The 17,493-nt window shown below is 45.2% G+C and overlaps 1 protein-coding gene across 5 annotated transcripts in view; it reads right to left on the reverse strand.

Moving 5' to 3' along the window:
- SYVN1 (synoviolin 1) overlaps positions 1 to 15,877 on the reverse strand; it is a 30,250-nt gene extending 14,373 nt beyond the window's left edge. The window contains exons 1-5 of one of the 5 annotated variants that reach the window (XM_077287689.1): positions 15,725 to 15,877; positions 8,593 to 8,748; positions 8,047 to 8,139; positions 6,588 to 6,740; positions 744 to 792 (exon numbers count right to left, since the gene is read on the reverse strand). In XM_077287689.1, the coding sequence (XP_077143804.1) occupies positions 744 to 792; positions 6,588 to 6,740; positions 8,047 to 8,139; positions 8,593 to 8,748; positions 15,725 to 15,733 (460 nt within the window). In that variant the 5' untranslated portion in view covers positions 15,734 to 15,877. Of the gene's footprint in view, positions 1 to 743; positions 793 to 6,587; positions 6,741 to 8,046; positions 8,140 to 8,592; positions 8,749 to 10,758; positions 10,846 to 15,329; positions 15,436 to 15,724 lie in introns of those variants that run through there. The other 4 variants (XM_077287690.1, XM_077287691.1, XM_077287688.1 and 1 more) reach the window with 4 other exon arrangements.
- Between the last annotated feature and the right edge of the window lie 1,616 nt (positions 15,878 to 17,493).

A 17,493-nucleotide genomic window follows, 5' to 3' on the forward strand; every position in this document is an offset into this window, starting at 1 on the left:
CCCAATATGTAGTAGGTGTAATAATAATATTAGCAAATGCCTTCAATTAGAAATGTAGTATAGTTCTTCTGATTTGCCATGTCGCTTACACCATGTGCAGGGATTGCAGTAACTTAGGCATCCATGGTTATTAACACTCATAGTGACAGTTAGCTAGGCGTTCGTGGTCATAACCATGGACATTTAAGCTACTGCCATTCCTTGCACATGGGGTAAGCAACATAGCTAATCAGAAGAACTGATTTCTAATTGGAGGCATTTGCTAATATTATTACACCTATTACATATTGGGATAGGCTCTTAGGGCTTAAAGTGGCATTCTTATCCCTAACAGCCATGTCTTAATTTCCAGACGGGGCCACATTCACACTCCCGTTTCCATTGTTACATCTGTATAAAGAACCGTTTTTCTGCCATTTGTCATCCGTTCTGCTCTATAGTTCTAACTTTCAAGAAGTAATAAAAAGAAAAAAAAAAAAAAAAAACACATGAAAAAAAAAAATGCATTTCTACAGTGTAAAAGTTGTCAGGACAGAGTGAACAGCGTCAGATAGTAGGGACAGTGTGACATTTCCAGGAGGAATAACAGAAGAACTGTACACTGCAGAGTAAGAAGAAGAAATGCTCCAGGATTGATATTTTATGGGGAAACATTTGTTAACACAGACTGGACAGGAGAGGAGACGGACCCTCTAGTAACAGATTGATAATATGAAGTCTACATTAGGCAATGTGGCGCTTACCAAGAATCCGGAAATGGAATAACCAGGAAATGTTTGGGCTGCGCTCCATCTGCGTGGAAATAAAGAATACAATTTCTACGTCGGGTCAATTTATGCAGCAGGTTTTATCAGCAGCGAATTGATGACATTTAGAAAAATCTCACCCACCATTCTGGGACGGTAATAAGTAGCAGATTTTCTGCCTGGGGAATCCACTGCATATCCGACCCATGTGGACATCCGAATAAAGGGGATGCCGCTACATGGCTTAATGAGTTACAGGAATGGCCTACTGAGGCAGCCACCGGCCACAACAGATGATCAATGGTGGCTACAGAACATTGTTAGAGGTTTTCAGCTTCGTGAGATAACCCTGTAAATAGCCCATGTGTCTGGGAAGACCCCTGGATATTAGTCTGTCTGCTAAAATCACATCTAGCAAATTGTAGCCTAGCCATAGGATCGGGAATACTGCTAGGACTCCCCAATAATCGCCAAGAAGGGGGCTTGGTGATAACTTGCCAAGATGGGAATAACGTATGGGCATTACAGTGAATAAAACAGGATTTTTGGTTGCTTACCGTAAAATCTGTTTCTTGGAGCCTCCATTGGGGGACACAGGAACCATGGGTGTATGCTGCTGCCACTAGGAGGCTGACACTATGCAAATAAAGTTAGCTCCTCCTCTGCAGTGTACACCCCACCGACTGGCATTATACTCTTCAGTTAGTGAGAAAGCAGTAGGAGATAAACAACAAGGTTGAAAATGTACTGTAAACAACTGTAAATGTGAGAACAGTCATAGAACATAAAGCAACAGAAACTGAAACATTGGGAGGGTGCTGTGTCCCCCAATGGAGGTTCCAAGAAACAGATTTTACGGTAAGCAACCAAAAATCCTGTTTTCTCTATCGCCTCTCATTGGGGGGACACAGGAACCATGGGACGTCCCAAAGCAGTCCCAAGGGCGGGAAGAAACAGACTTCCATCAGGCCAGAGGACTCACCACTGCCGCCTGCAAGATCCTTCTGCCTAGGCTGGCGTCCGCCGAAGCGTAGGTATGGACCTTGTAAAATTTGGCGAACGTGTGGATGGAAGACCAGGTTGCCGCCTTGCAAAGCTGTAGGGCGGAAGCCCTGTGGTGCACCGCCCAGGAGGCGCCGACTGCCCGGGTAGAGTGAGCCTTGATCCCAGAAGGAGGCACTCTGTTCTTGACCCGGTAAGCCTCCAGAATTGCCGTTCTGATCCAGCGAGCAATAGTCGCCTTAGAAGCCAGTTGGCCTCTGCGCGAGCCATCAGGAATGACGAAAAGAGAATCGGTCTTCCGGAAAGTGGACGTTCTATTCAAGTAGATCTTCACTGCCCTGACGACGTCCAGCTTGTTCAACGATCGCTCCAGAGGATGAGTCGGAGCTGGACAAAAGGAAGGTAGAACGATGTCCTCGTTGAGGTGGAAGGTGGAAACCACCTTAGGAAGAAAAGAAGGCGGAGGCCTGAGGACCACCTTGTCCTGGTGGATGACCAAGAACGGAGGGCGGCAAGACAGGGCCGCCAACTCAGAAACGCGGCGGATAGAAGTGATGGCCACAAGAAAGGCCACCTTCCAAGATAGAACTGACAGGGGAACCTCCCTGAGAGGCTCAAAGGGGGAAACCCTCAGAACGTCCAGTACCAGGTTTAAATCCCATGAATCCACAGGGGCCCTGTACGGAGGGACAGCATGGGCTACTCCTTGAAGGAAGGTCTTAACCTGTGGTCAGGAAGCTAAAGTCTTCTGAAAAAGGATGGAAAGCGCAGAGACCTGGCCCTTCAGGGAACTAAGAGCTAGGCCCGAAATCCAGTCCTGCCTGAAGAAGGCCAAAATGGAAGGCAGGGAAAAAGGACAGATGAAACATGGTTGGACTCGCACCAACGGAAGTAAGCCTTCCAGGTATGATAGTAGATCCTGGAAGACGAAGGCTTCAGAGCCTGAATAATGGTGTGAATCACCCGGTCCGAAAGGCCGGACGCTCTTAGAACTGCGGTCTCAACAGCCACGTTTTAAACTGAGCAACCGAGAATTCGGGTGGCAGATCAAACCCTGAGACAGCAGATCGGGCCTGTCTGGAAGGCGCCAGGGAGCGTCCGCGAGAAGATTGACGAGCTCCGCGAACCAAGCTCTCCTGGGCGATCAGAATGACCGGCACCCCTTCCGCTTTGATCTTTTTCAACAGTTTGGGAAGTAATAGAAGGGGTGGGAACAGGTAGGGCAGCACGAACTGTGACCAAGGAATGGCCAGAGCGTCGACGCCCACTGCAAGAAGATCGCGAGACCTGGAGACGAACTGCGGAACCTTCCTGTTCATTCGAGACGCCGTGAGGTCCACGTCCGGAGTCCCCCATCGAAGACAAATCTGATGGAAGACCTCCGGATGCAAGGACCATTCCCCTGCCGCGAGACCCTCGCGGCTGAGGAAGTCAGCGGCCCAATTGTCCACGCCGGGGATATGCACCGCGGATATCACCGAAACCGTTGCCTCTGCCCAGAGGAGGATCTTGGATACCTCAGCCAAGGAGCTCAGAGTCCCTCTTGATGGTTGACATGCCACCGCCGTGGCATTGTCCATCTGGATTCGGATTGGAAGGCCCCTGAGAATCCCTTCCCAGTGACGAAGGGACAGAAAAATGTCCCAGATCTCGAGGACATTGATCGGCAAGGTTGACTTCTGCGCCGACCAGCGGCCCTGTACAGTCAGGTGGCGAAACACCGCACCCCAGCCGAGCAGGCTGGCATCCGTCATCACCACTTGCCAGTGGACTGAAAGAAAGGACCTGCCCTGGGAGACGAGAGGTGACGTGAGCCACCAGATGACAGAGCGTTTGACCCGGGGAGAGAGTAGGATCGGGAGGTCCAGGGAGAAGACAGACCTGTTCCACTGAGACAGGATGGCTTGCTGAAGAGGTCGCGAGTGAAATTGGGCAAAGGGAATCGCTTCCAATGTTGCTACCATCCTCCCAAAAACCTTCATGGCCAATCGGAAGGAGGGAGACCGAGGGCCCTGGAGCACGCGTATGTCCCGACAAAGAATGGATCTCGTCTTCGGGAAGAAAGACCTTGGTCTGACTAGTGTCGAAGAGCATGCCCAGAAAGATGATGCGCTGAGAAGGAATAAGGCAGGACTTTTTCCGGTTGATCAGCCACCCGAAACAGGCTAGGGTGTCGAGAACGATGGACAGGCTTTCGTGGGCCTGAGAAAAAGACGGAGCCTTGATGAGGATGTCGTTGAGGTATGGAAACAGAACCAGGCCTCTGACCCTCAAGATGGCCATCAGCGCCGCCATGATCTTCGTGAAAACTCTTGGGGCGGTTGCAAGACTGAACGGCAGGGCGACGAACTGAAAATGTTCCTGAAGCACTGCAAAGCGCAGGTATCGGTGATGTCCTGGGAATATCGGAACATGGAGGTAGGCGTCCTGAATATCTATGCAACACAGACATTCCTGAGCCTCCATGGAAGCAATTACTGAACGGAGGGATTCCATCCTGAAGTGCTTCAGACGAACTCTCTTGTTCAGCAATTTGAGATCCAGAATGGGACGCACCCTGCTGTCTTTTTTCGGTACCACAAAAAGGTTTGAATAGAAACCTGTGAACCGTTCTTTTTCTGGGACGGGAACAATTACCCTGGCTTTGAGGAGAGAAGTGATGGCTGCGAAGAAACCCGGAACTAGAGCGGGATCTCTTGGAGGTCGGGATTCGAAAAAACGATCCCGGGGTCGTGAAACGAACTCTATCTTGTATCCCGAGGATACAACTTCCCTGACCCATGCGTCCTCTACTGAGAAGATCCAGACGTCCCTGAAGAGGAGACGGCCGCCCAGCCTGGGAGGTGGGCTGACGACTAGCCGAGAGTCATTCCAAGGTGGTTCTTCCAGTCCTGGACTTGGAGATCTACCCTGGGAGTAGCGAGGATGCCAGGAAGGAGTGGGCCTAAAGGGTACCGTCTTCTTCTCTTGACGGGCCTGTGGCCTCTGTTGCTGCTGGGAGAAGGAATTTGATGCCGCGAAGATCCGAAAAGACCGAAATTGACGTCTAGGGGGAGGACGACGAGGTTTGGCCTGGGGAAGAAGAGAACTTGTGCCCCCGGTGGCGTCCTTAATGATTTGGTCCAGCTTAGAACCAAAGAGACGAGACCCCTGAAAAGGCAGGCTGGTAAGGGAATTTTTAGAAGACAAATCCGCCTGCCAGGCCTTAAGCCAAACGGTCCGGCGGATGGCAACCGCGTTGCTGGACGCCTGAGCCGCACAAGACGCGGCGTCCAGGGAGGCGGAGACCAGATATTCACCCACGTGAGAAATCTGGTTGGCAAGTTTGCCAGGACCGGACTTCTAAGCACGCTTGTGTGCTAGGCTCTTGGTCCTGGAGAGGGATCTATGAGGATACGGGGTGGCAGTACACGCCGTACTCATAGTCCGTATTGTGGGACTACAGGTGTGACTTCACCCTGTATCCCTCCAGAAAAACCTGAAAAGAAACGACGCACATTGAGGTAGATAAGGGTCTAATGAAAGACCCGTGTCCACCTCCTACTGACACTAAGCTAAACTGAAGAGTATAATGCCAGTCGGTGGGGTGTACACTGCAGAGGAGGAGCTAACTTTATTTGCATAGTGTCAGCCTCCTAGTGGCAGCAGCATACACCCATGGTTCCTGTGTCCCCCAATGAGAGGCGATAAAGAAATTATTTTGGTACATAATATCAGGCATATGCAATACTTAGATATCTCTCTTAAAGGGAATCTGGCAGCAGGTTTTTACTTTATAATCTGACATCTGACAGCAGCACAATGCAGGGGCAGAGACCCCGATTCCAGTGATGTATCATTGTTTATTGGGTGCAGCAGTTGTGATATAATTAGTTTTCTCTGCTGCAGATGTAGCAGAGCTCAGAATGCTGAGCTATGTATAACCCCACACACACCACTGATTGCCAGCTTCCTGTGTACATTATACTGTGAGGTAAAGCTGCTAATTAGTGATGGGGATGGGTTGGACCAAGAGGCACGAGACACCTAGTCCTGTAGGTATAATCTACTGATTTTATTGAAACAGCAAAGCACAACCTAGTAATTGACACATCGCTGGAATCAGGGTCTCCACCTCTATATCATGATGTTCTCAGATTACATGCCAACAACCTTCTGTCAAATTTCCTTTAACTGAAGAGGAGGATTATTTATAAGACTATGCAAAAAAAAACAAAAAACACCCTGACAGCAGCAAGCCATAGGGATAAAAGAAGAAATACTCCAAGGAATCGGCTTCCGAATCCAGTGCTGACACTTCACCAGTACAGTAGCAAAGATGCCACATTTACCAATCAGCTGAGCGCTGTGGCCACCGAGACCATTAGATGTGACATCATATTGTCCAATTTGGCTGGAGCACAGAGCGGATTCCTGGGGTGAGCATATTGCCTTTCCTTCTTATATCCCAATGACTGCTGCAGTCATTTCTTTTGAAGAATCCGTATACCCCTTTAAGGCCACGTTCAGTATTTTACGTCAATATTTGTAGCCAAAACCAAAAGTGGATAAACAATGCAGAAGTGGTGACGCGTTTCTATTATACTTTTCCTCTGATCAAAACCAGGAGTGGAACAATCAGAGGAAAATGATAATAGAAACCCGTCACCACTTCTGTATTTATCACCCACTCCTGGTTTTGGCTACAAATACTGATCATGTGAACGTGGCCTAATGGTTAGATTGGAGACTTACCCACTGCACATCAGACCGATGGGCGGCTACCAATTTACCTTACTTCACTATAAAGTTATATTTTGGTACATATGGTATATATAAAGTGCACAATTTGCCTCTTACAAAATCTACACGATCCTCCGCCAACCAGTGGAAACATTTCAGAAACAGCAGAAGGGTGAAGAGGGCCACAAATCGCGGGCTGAAGTCATCCCTGAACACGGTGAAAGCTAGACACGTCTCTGTGACGGCATACCAGGAGCGTTCCAGGAGGTGCTGCGGGCAGGAGAACACAGGAATCAGTGCGGAAATGAAGCAATGGTGGATCTGGATGCATTAATAATGGTGCTGATGCTGGAACGTCCCAGCAATGGAAAACAATTCGTGTTGAGCAAATGTGTTTGGATAAGGTGTTATCTGAGCATGCTGGGGTGCTACCTGGATGTCTTCGGGTTGGTCATATAACATGTTTGAGTCCCAGCGGCTGCTAGGCAATCCCTGCATATGTTGTGGCTATCAAACAGTCGCAAGACATTCAGCCACAGGGACTCAAACATATTTTCCAGCATGCCAAAGTCACCCGGTTAGTACCCGAGCATGCTCAGATAACACCTTATCCGAACACATTTGCTCATCACTAGCAACAAGCAATAGCACTGAAAAGAATTAATAATTCATAATTTAAGTGGCTTCTAAGATGTCATCTAAGCAGCATAATACAACTACTGCAATTCTAATGCCATGTTCACCTTTGACAACCATTGTTTTATGGGATATAAAAGAGAAGGACAGGATCAGATTGGGGTTACAAACCAACCCTGTGCACAGAGACCAATAGGTCTGCATATGAGCTGTATGCTTTTGGAATAGATTTTTTTTTTTATGCTGCAGAGCCTAAAAATTAAAAATGAAGCAATTTCCCCAAATAATTTTTTAATCTCCATTTTTTCCTTAGATCCACTGAAACAAAAAGAAAATGGTTAGAATTGTACAAATGTCACTTAAACGGGGTTTCCACTAAATTAGGAGAAAAAAAAAAAAAAAAAAAAAAACCACACTAAAAGGAATTGTTGGACTTCACTATGAAAGAACTACATGTGCATATAAATAGTTTAAGGGGGTGCATATTCTCTTTATTTTAGAATGGAGTCATCATGTCGGATTAATTCACTTAACCACGGTCAGGCTGGTTTCATGCAAGCGTAATAAATCCCTATGGAGCAGTTGGTTTGGATCATTGAAAGCCGGTGGGGCTTGATTTGCAACTATGTCATGCTAGTGAGAATCCGGCCTTCGATTGGTGTGTGATCCGATTGCATCACCTGCATCTAACCAACATGACTCCGTATAAAGGACTGTGGATATTTCTGACTTCACCGATACAATGAATGAGCCTCCAATGAGTTTTAATCACCAACCCATATTATGTAGGGATCGTTTCCATCAAGTATAAAAAAAAAAAAAAAAAAAAAAAAAAAACACACAGCAATCAATGGATCTTCACAATATCTGGCATGCAAGCTTGTTAAACTCAACCTGATGCCGAGCTCACAAATCCCATAATCCCGGCTACAAAGCTTACCTCCATCTCAGCTGCTCGCAGCTGACCAAAAAACACTTTGCCCATAAATTTGCCTAGGAGGAAGACCAGGACAAACGCTTGTATATAAAGCACCTAAGGGAACAGTGAAAAAGAAACTCGTTATAAATACAAACCATTTCATCCATACAGATGTACCATCCATGGGCCTAGTGAGGCTGGAGGACAACGTCTATGGATGCTGCATGGGAGCTTGGGTGGCTATTCCGAGGCCGGTCCCTGGTGGCCTCTCCCTGCCCAGATCACCTAGGGCTAGGCTGTCAGGCAGAGTGGGACACGGACAGGCCTCTTGAACTAGTCCCCCAAGCTGTATGGTCCCTGACCAACTCCTAAGTATGGGCTATGATGCATGGACTGGCCGTAAGTCTCCCAACCAGAAATCAGCACCCTCCTAGGTTGTGGCCAGTCCGTGCATCAGGGCCCGTATTCGGAAACATGGCTGCACGATACAAATCGAGAGTTCTCATGCAATGCACATAGAAATATGATAAATCTTTACTTTGTGTCTATTCCAGAGCATTTACTCACAGCCATACTGGGACTTGACTTGGTCAAATACACAACTGTTGGGTAGAATTGGTGCTTGAGGTAATAAGCGTGAGCCACCACGGCAACCGTAAGAGCCAAGCTGGCACTTGTCATCATGGCTGTCCTCATCTTGGCGGTCAAGGGAGGGGCGGGACCCTGTGCAAAAAACGAGAAATGGAATGCTTTATGTACTTAGCGAGTCATCAGAGGCAGGTTCTACAAGGCTTACCTAAAGCCAAACAAACCAGAAGCTGCATGTTGACTGTTACATTTATAGAGGTAATGTTACAAGGGGAACGCCGAACATGGCACCAGCTGAAATGCTGCAAGTATATTCAGCCATCACACATTTATAAGATTCAACAACAACAATCTTAAAAAACATTCACCCAAGTCGTTTTTGTAAGGTCTTAGAAATTTGGTGGGACAGTCATACAATCAGGAGCCAGTCCAGATTCTTCTTCTTGCAGTGATGACAGGGGAGGGTTGGTAACAAATAAACATCCAGGACAAATTCAATTACCTTCAACGCGTCTTTACAAAGATACAAAACCATAACATACAAGGTTTTCAGTACATGACAGAATATACCATCACCAATCTCACCAATGTGAAAAAGACCACTTTGATGCAGTGTTTGGCATATGGTCTGAGCACCGACAGGCGGACCACCCATCCCTTTAACCTCTGCAGAAATGCTGGCAGCACTCATACATCTATTTTTGAAAAGACAACCTCTGGATATGACGTTGATCGTGTGCGCTCAACTTCTCTGTGATTGACCATGGCGAGGACTCTGAGTGCAATCTTCTTAAAGCCTCAGCCATCTTTATGTAGAGCAACAATTTTTTTTTTCAGACCCTCAGAGAGTTCTTTACCATGAGGAGACATGTTGACCTTCCACTAATCAGTATGAGGGTATGTGCACACGTCCTGAAGAAAACCGGAAATTTTCTGCAAGAAATCCGCATTTTTTTTTTTTCCGTTTTTTTCCGGGTTTTTTTGCTTTTTTTAGCATTCTGCAAGCGTAATTAGCTTGCAGAATGCTAAAGTTTTCCAAGCGATCTGTAGCATCGCTTGGAAAACTGACTGACAGGTTGGTCACACTTGTCAAACATAGCGTTTGACAAGTGTGACCATCTTTTTACTATAGATGCTGCCTATGCAGCATCTATAGTAAAAGATATTTTTAAACATTCTAATTAAAAAAATAAAAAAAAATATATGGTTATACTCACCTGCAGGCGTCCGTTCCTATAAATGCCGGTGTGGTTCAGGACCTTCCATGACCGGTCTCGACCAATCACAAGACCGTGACGTCATCGCAGGTCCTTCACCGCACACCAGCTATAGAAACCGAAGCGGCAGCATGCAGCGGTGAGGCGGGAAGACATCGAGGGTGAGTATAGGACTATTTTTTATTTTATTTCTTATTTTTTGACCAATTATATGGTGCCCAGTGCGTGGAGGAGAGTCTCCTCTCCTCCACCCTGGGTACCAACCGCACATAATCTGCTTACTTCCCGCATGGTGTGCACAGCCCCGTGCGGGAAGTAAGCAGATCAATGCACTCCTAGGTGTGTGGAATCCCCTGCAATTCCGCATTTTAATGAACATGTTGCTTTTTTTTCCGCTATGCGATTTTTTTCGCGGAAAAAAAGGCTACATTTGCACAAAAAATGCAGAATACACTGAAAATGGGAGGCATAGGTTAGCGTTTTTTTCGCGTTTTTATCACGTTTTTATAGCGAAAAAAACGCGAAAAATACTGAACGTGTGCACATGGCCTGAGAGTGTGAGAGTGATAACACCAAATTGATCATACCTACTCCCCCATTTACACCCGAGACCTTGTAACACCGGGGAGGGGAAATGGCTAATTTGGCTATTTTCATTTAGGGGTGTACTCACAAAATTTAGTGTTATACTAGCGGTACACTGACTACTTTACATTGTATCAAAGTCTCATATCTCGTGCTGTCCCAAGTAAAGATAAAATATTTACAAAAATGTAAGGGTGTACTCACTTTTCTGATAGTGAGTGAGTGTATACACACACACACAGCAGCACATGTACATGAATCTAGGCCATGTGAAAACAGACATTCAATATAGATTATACTTCTCAAAAATATTTTTTCAATACATTTTTTTCATAAAACTTACAGTAATAGATGAATTGAAGGTTCTTAGTGCATAAATTGGCCAATTCATGTATGCCCATCAACCACGGCAAGGTGACCTCCCTCTGCTGGGTCGACAGACAGACAGACAGATCTTGAGTGCTGGTGCCACGTGAAGAGGTCTAGGGATTCTTAAACACCTTCCTTGTATGGCCCTAGTGATTACTCCATTTTATAGCATCCTTTAAATAGGATCAGTCTGTTCGCAAAAATGTCAAGTTTCTGCTCTTATTTTATTTCTGCTGCTCCTTTAAGGTTTTTTTTTTTGTTTGTTTGTTTTTTTAAATCCACCATATGAATCCATCCACAAACTGTGGATAGGCTTTTATTCACACAAAGTGCATGGCAGAAGACAAAATCATAACTAACGCTATGTGCACACGTTGCGGATTAGGCTTAGGAATTTCTGGTGCGGATTCTGTCTCTCCTGGCAGAAGACGCAGCTGTGGTTTTTTGTGCGGTTCCGCAGCGTTTTTTTGTGCTTTTTTTTTTTTTTTTTTTTTATAATGGAATGGGTACAAAAACGCTGCAGATTCACAAAAAAGAAGCGACATGCTACTTCTTTTAAACCCCAGCGGATTTTCCGCAAAGTGTGCACAGCATTTATTTTTTCTCATTGATTTACATTGTACTGTAAATCAATTGCGGATCTGCAGCGTTTCTGCACCACAAAAAACGCTGCGGATCCGCAGAGAATCCGCAACGTGTGCACATACCCTAAGGGTGGGCGGTCACCCGAAACGCGTTGGTGTCACATTTCATCAAGCTGGATTGCAGATTTTGTCCTCTGCCATGCACTTTGGGTGAATAAAGGCCTATTCACAGTTAGTGGAGCTGGATCATCCTCATTGTATGATTATTCTATGCCTTGACGCAGCATTTCCGGGCTCCGAACACTTCCAAGAAGGCTATGTGCACACGTCAGGATTTCTGGCAGAAATTTTCCTGACAAGAACCGGACATTTCTGCCAGAAATCCGCATGCATTTTTACCGCGATTTTGATGCGTTTTTCCCAATGCATAGAATAGCGGGAAAAACGCGAAAAAAAACCGCAAAATTAATGAACGTGCTGCTTTTTTTTTTAACCGCGATGCGTTTTTTTCGCGGAAAAAAAACGCATCATATGCACAAAAATTGCAGAATGCATTCTAAATGATAGGATGCACAATGCATGCATTTTTAATGTTTTATAGCGTTTTTATCACGAAAAAAAACACGAAAAAACCTGAACGTGTGCACATACCCTTACGGTGAGCTGGATCCAACTTTGCAAAATAAAAAAAAATTTAAAAAAAAAAAAAAAAATAAAAAGTGTGCACCTCCAGTATGTCAGATTTTTAAACAAAAAACTCAGAGGAGCACCGGGAATAAAAGAAAAGCAAAAACTAGTCACAGGTTCTCTATAAGCACGTGTTCTTAAATTTCATGTGCCAGTAACATGATTACACCCATACATCCTTTGGCCACACACAGACCATCTGTGCCATTTACAACATGAGGCTACAAACTAAATGGGTAGTGCACTAAAAGCAAGCCCTATTGGTTAGGAGAGTGCTGTTCACTGGGTATCCCACTGATGGGACCTCCAAAACTGGTAGCTAGAGCTCAATTCCCCCTGCAGCGCACCCTTAGGATAATAAATGCATTACATGGCACCTACTACAATCAAAGTACACATATTCTGGGGCTTTCAAAGAAACATCCTTGGAAGCCACCATATCCCCCATCTGATTAATGATGGCTGCAAATGAGGAACTCCTATCTATTAACTCTACATTCCTAAGAAGGACTTTTTTTTTTTTTTTTTTTTTTAATTGGTTTTCCTAACCAGACAACCCCAATGAAGGGTTCACAGACATGATAGAGAGGGGTCACCGGCTTTATGAGCCAGGATAGCCGATTGCCGTCAGCAAATGCCACTCTGGCAGACTCCGAACACTCCCAGATATGGCACGGATGATCATTTATCTGAACGCCTGCCATGTTATATAATATTTTCACTGCAGCAGGAAACTGCAAGCTGCATCATGCCATGGAAATATGAGGGTCTCGGGTATGACCTCCAGATTAGAAGAGTTGTATGTGAGAAGGTAACCCATTAATAAAAAAAAAAAAAAAAAAATTTGTACCCTACATATCCGCCAACTCAACACACTTATGGTCAATCCCTGCTCAGTGCCCACACTCACATTATACACAACAGTCGGCATTAAAATACCCTGTGAAGTAACCTGTAATTCTACTGCAACAGTACACCCCGACATCATCACAGCAGGGTATAGAGGCAGCAGGTCACCACGTGGGAGTCATCCAGGCAGTTAGCCGTGACATTACTGGTGCACTAGTGCATGACTTCCATGCACCTGCAGGACACATCTGTCAACAGGATGCCTCCACGGCTTACCACATTTTGCTTTATTTCCTATAATTAGCATCTGCCCAACCAATCTCGGCAAATGTGATCATCAAGTAATGCAAGCAATTAAGTGAAAAAAAGAGGCACTGCAATATTCATTCTACACCAAGCGTACACAGGGATGATGACATAATGGGGGGGGGGGGTGTTTCTCAACTATAAAAGGGGTTACAGTCAATATATTGTCAGGGAAGATCATCCGACACGGTGCGTAGTAAAGTAAAATCTTCTACTTGAGGCTACTTTGACACTAGCGTTAACTGCATTACGTCGCAAATCTGTTTTTGGGCGAAAAAACGGATGGGTCATCTTCAGAATCATTAAAACATTGACATCAAAAGTTGCAACAAAGTCACAAAATGTTTCCAATACGATTCACGTAAAAATAAACAGAACTGAATGCACGGGGTGGAACATATCTTTAGTGCGGCCACAGGGGCCCCAGAGGTAAGGAGGCCACTACCACCTCCAGAGCAGGTGGGATTGTACATTATGATGAGCCACGGGCCCATATACTGTTCATGCACAGGGGCCCCAGAGGTAAGGGGGCCACTACCACCTCCAGAGCAGGTGGGATTGTGCATTGTGCATTTACCAAAATCCCACACTGTCTGTCTGCTATTTCAGCCTTCTTTTCTGCTCGCTTTCTACAACTGAACATGGACATAACAGAATTCATCATCTTTCCCCCATCTCACTCTACCCCTCCACCAGACCTATCCATCAATGTCAATGACTGCTCACTTTCCCCAGTCCCACACGCCCGGTGCCTCGGGGTGATCCTCGACTCTGCCCTCTCTTTCAAGCCACATATCCAAGCCCTTGCCTCCTCCTGCCGCCTCAAACTCAAAAACATTTCCCGGATCCGCGCATTCCTTGACCGTGACACCACAAAAACACTAGTGCATGCCCTTATCATCTCCCGCCTCGACTACTGCAACCTCCTACTCTCTGGCCTCCCCTCTAGCACTCTGGCACCACTCCAATCCATCCTACACTCTGCTGCTCGACTAATCTACCTGTCTCCCCGCTATTCCCCAGCCTCTCCCCTATGCCAAGCCCTTCACTGGCTTCCTATCGCCCAGAGACTCCAGTTCAAAACCCTCACAATGACCTACAAAGCCATCCCACAACCTATCTCCTCCATACATCTGTGACATGATCTCCCGGTACCTGCCAACACGCAACCTCCGATCCTCTCAAGACCTCCTTCTCTACTCCCCTCTCATCTCTTCTTCCCATAACCGCATCCAAGACTTCTCCCATGCTTCCCCCATACTCTGGAACTCTCTACCCCAGCACATCAGACTCTCGCCTACCATAGAAACCTTCAAAAAGAACCTGAAGACCCACCTCTTCCGACAAGCCTACAGCCTGCAGTGATCCTGAACCTACTGAACCGCGGCACAACCAGCTCTACCCTCTCCTAGTGTATCATCACCCGTCCCCTGCAGACTGTGAGCCCTCGCGGGCAGGGTCCTCCCTCCTTATGTACCCGTGTGCCTTGTTTTTGCTCATGTTTAATGTATTTGTCTATATTTGCCCCGTATGTCACATGTAAAGCACCATGGAATAAATGGCGCTATAAAAATGAATAATAATAATAATTATGATGAGCCACGGGCCCATATACTGTTCATGCACAGGGGCCCCCTTCTTTCTGTGTCCGCCAGTGTGAAGACAGACAGTGCAATCAATTCAGCAAAGATACAAACTCTTCATGATATCACAAGATTATCACATCTGGGCTATAAAGAAAACAAAGTGCACAACAGCACACGGCTCAGCGCGCAAAAATCAGCAAAAGCATTTTGGACAGGGATCGATCTAGTGATATTGGTATATTGATTACTGAGCCACCTGACTCTATAGGTCTGTTATATGGCATAATGCATTGCAATGTTACTGCATTTAGTCTGGACTTGTCTCCATGCAACTCAGTCATCAGATATTCCCCTGCAGCTCTCACGTCTGTTCTGGCCATAGGAACGCTACTAAAATCTGCAGCTAAACATGTGGTGTGAACAGGCAGCAAACACCACACCATATCCCTGCAATGCCCATTCCATGTGCAGCACAGCAGTGCAGTAAAGTGCGCTCCCAAGCCCCCCTGAAGCCTTCATGTGCCCACACTAACCACAGAGCAGACAAGCAGCATTACCCCAGCCAGTGAAAGATGATCTGACCTCTTCCCAGCTGTTGCTGTCACTAACACCCCAAAACAGGAAGCGCTTAAGTCAACAGACACCTCACTTCCGCTTGGACTCATCCATATGAACTCACAGTATGGGGGTGGTCATAAAAAACGATTCTGCTGCCATTCACCCATATCATATAGTAGTGAGTGAAAATATTACATAAAGTTAATATTTATCAAAAATAAATAAAACAGAAAGTATTGTTAAGTATGGAACGCTGGTGTAATGTAAGTACATTAATCCCTATTTCTACAATGGTATCGTCCATCCAGTACATTACTTTAAAGGAGCGTACCAACTAAACGCTTTATATAGGGTTGTTGTTTTTTCTTACCTGGAACATTGGTGATTTCTGCTGCTGGGTTCGGAACCTGTGCTCAGTCTGTCATAGGTTTAGGCTGTAAATTGTGGATTTGCCGTCATTTCCATTGAAGGCTAGAAAAACACTGTTGTCGCGTCTTTTCTGCGTTCCTGACAGCTTTCCTGTGAATGTAGACCCGTGGCTGCACATGATTGGTTAGCATGTAAATAAGTGAGCCAATAGGAAAAAAGATAAAGAATGCAGAGGCTGACGCGGTCCAATAGATGAAGACATGTTTTCACTGGTTGCTAGGCAGATCATTTTTTTGCTGGTTCTGTAAAATACACCTGAAAATTTGCATTAAAAAAAGTGGCAAAAACACAACGTGTGAACATGGCCTAACACTCCCAAGACCTGGGTTCTGGATGCTCTGGTCCCTTTAAGTCCTTCCTGTCTGACTCAATTATAGCTTGAACTTTTGTGATATCAAATCTGCTTTTTTTTAATATTTCTTCATTTTTGGATTGTAAAAAAATAAAAGGCGGACTTGAACTTTTAAAAAAAAAAATAGTTTTTTGGACTTTTTTTGTACTTTGTATTTATTTAGTATTTTTTAATTTATTTATTTTTTTTACTTTTTTTAGTACTTTCTATTTATTTAGTATTTTATTACTAAAATATCTTTTGTGGACCTAAACCTGTGACTGATCACCTGCCCTGTAGACTGTAAAACGTAGGTATTGCGATATATAATAAAAATATTGATCTACGAAACCCAGCCTAGAATGGAGGCCCCACCAATACAGCGACACTTAGGCCGGGGTCAAGAATGAAAGTTAGAATGAAATAAATAAAATAATTAAATAATTCTAAAAAAATAAATAAAAAATAATAATTAAAAAATCAATATATATTCTATCACTAAATAAATATTTGAATTAAAAAAAAAATCTAAACAATAAAAGTACACATATTTGGTATCCCCGCGTCCGTAATGACCTGACCTATAAAACCGTCTCACTAGTTAACCCCTTTGGCTACTTTCACACTTACATTGTTCAGAATCTGTCACAATGTGAAAAAAAATGCATCCTGCAAATTTTCCCGCAGGATGCGTTTTTTTCCCATAGACTTGTATTAGTGACGTATGGCCACATGTTTTGTCCGTCGTCCACTGGTTGCGTCGGAATTTGGCGGCCCGTCGTCGGAAAAAACGTTCAAGGGAACGTTTTCTGTGCGTTGTATCCTGTTTTTCCGACTGCGCATGCCCGGCAGGAAATCTCTCTCTCTGTCTCTTTCCTGCCCGGGACTGCAGACGGAAATGTGAAATATAAAATATGGAAATATTATAGCTCTCAAAATGTCGTGATGCAAAAACTATTTTTTGCAATAAAAAGCATCTTTTAGTACGTGTGGTGACAGTTTCCTCACGTACCGGAGACACTGACACACGTAGACACATTAAAATCAATGTGTCTCTGCAGATGTCAGCGTGTTTTCACGGACCGTGTGTCCGCGTGCAAAACACAGAGACATGTCAGTGTTCGTGGGAGCGCACGGATCACACGGACCCATTAAAGTCAGTGGGTGCGTGTAAACACGTACTTCACACGGATGCCATCCAGGTGCTCTCCGTGTGCTTTTGTAAAACAGGGTTAAAATTATCTTTTTGACACCTCTCCATTACTAAGCCATGGGGTTGATGTCACCAGACAATACAAAGGTGACATCAACCCCCCTCAATTATTATCCCACCGCACAGGGCAATTGGGATGAGCAAGGCTAAGTGCCGGAATTGGTGC

The sequence above is a fragment of the Ranitomeya variabilis genome, chromosome 2 (assembly GCF_051348905.1).
Source record: "Ranitomeya variabilis isolate aRanVar5 chromosome 2, aRanVar5.hap1, whole genome shotgun sequence".
In the NCBI taxonomy this organism is placed as follows: domain Eukaryota; kingdom Metazoa; phylum Chordata; class Amphibia; order Anura; family Dendrobatidae; genus Ranitomeya; species Ranitomeya variabilis.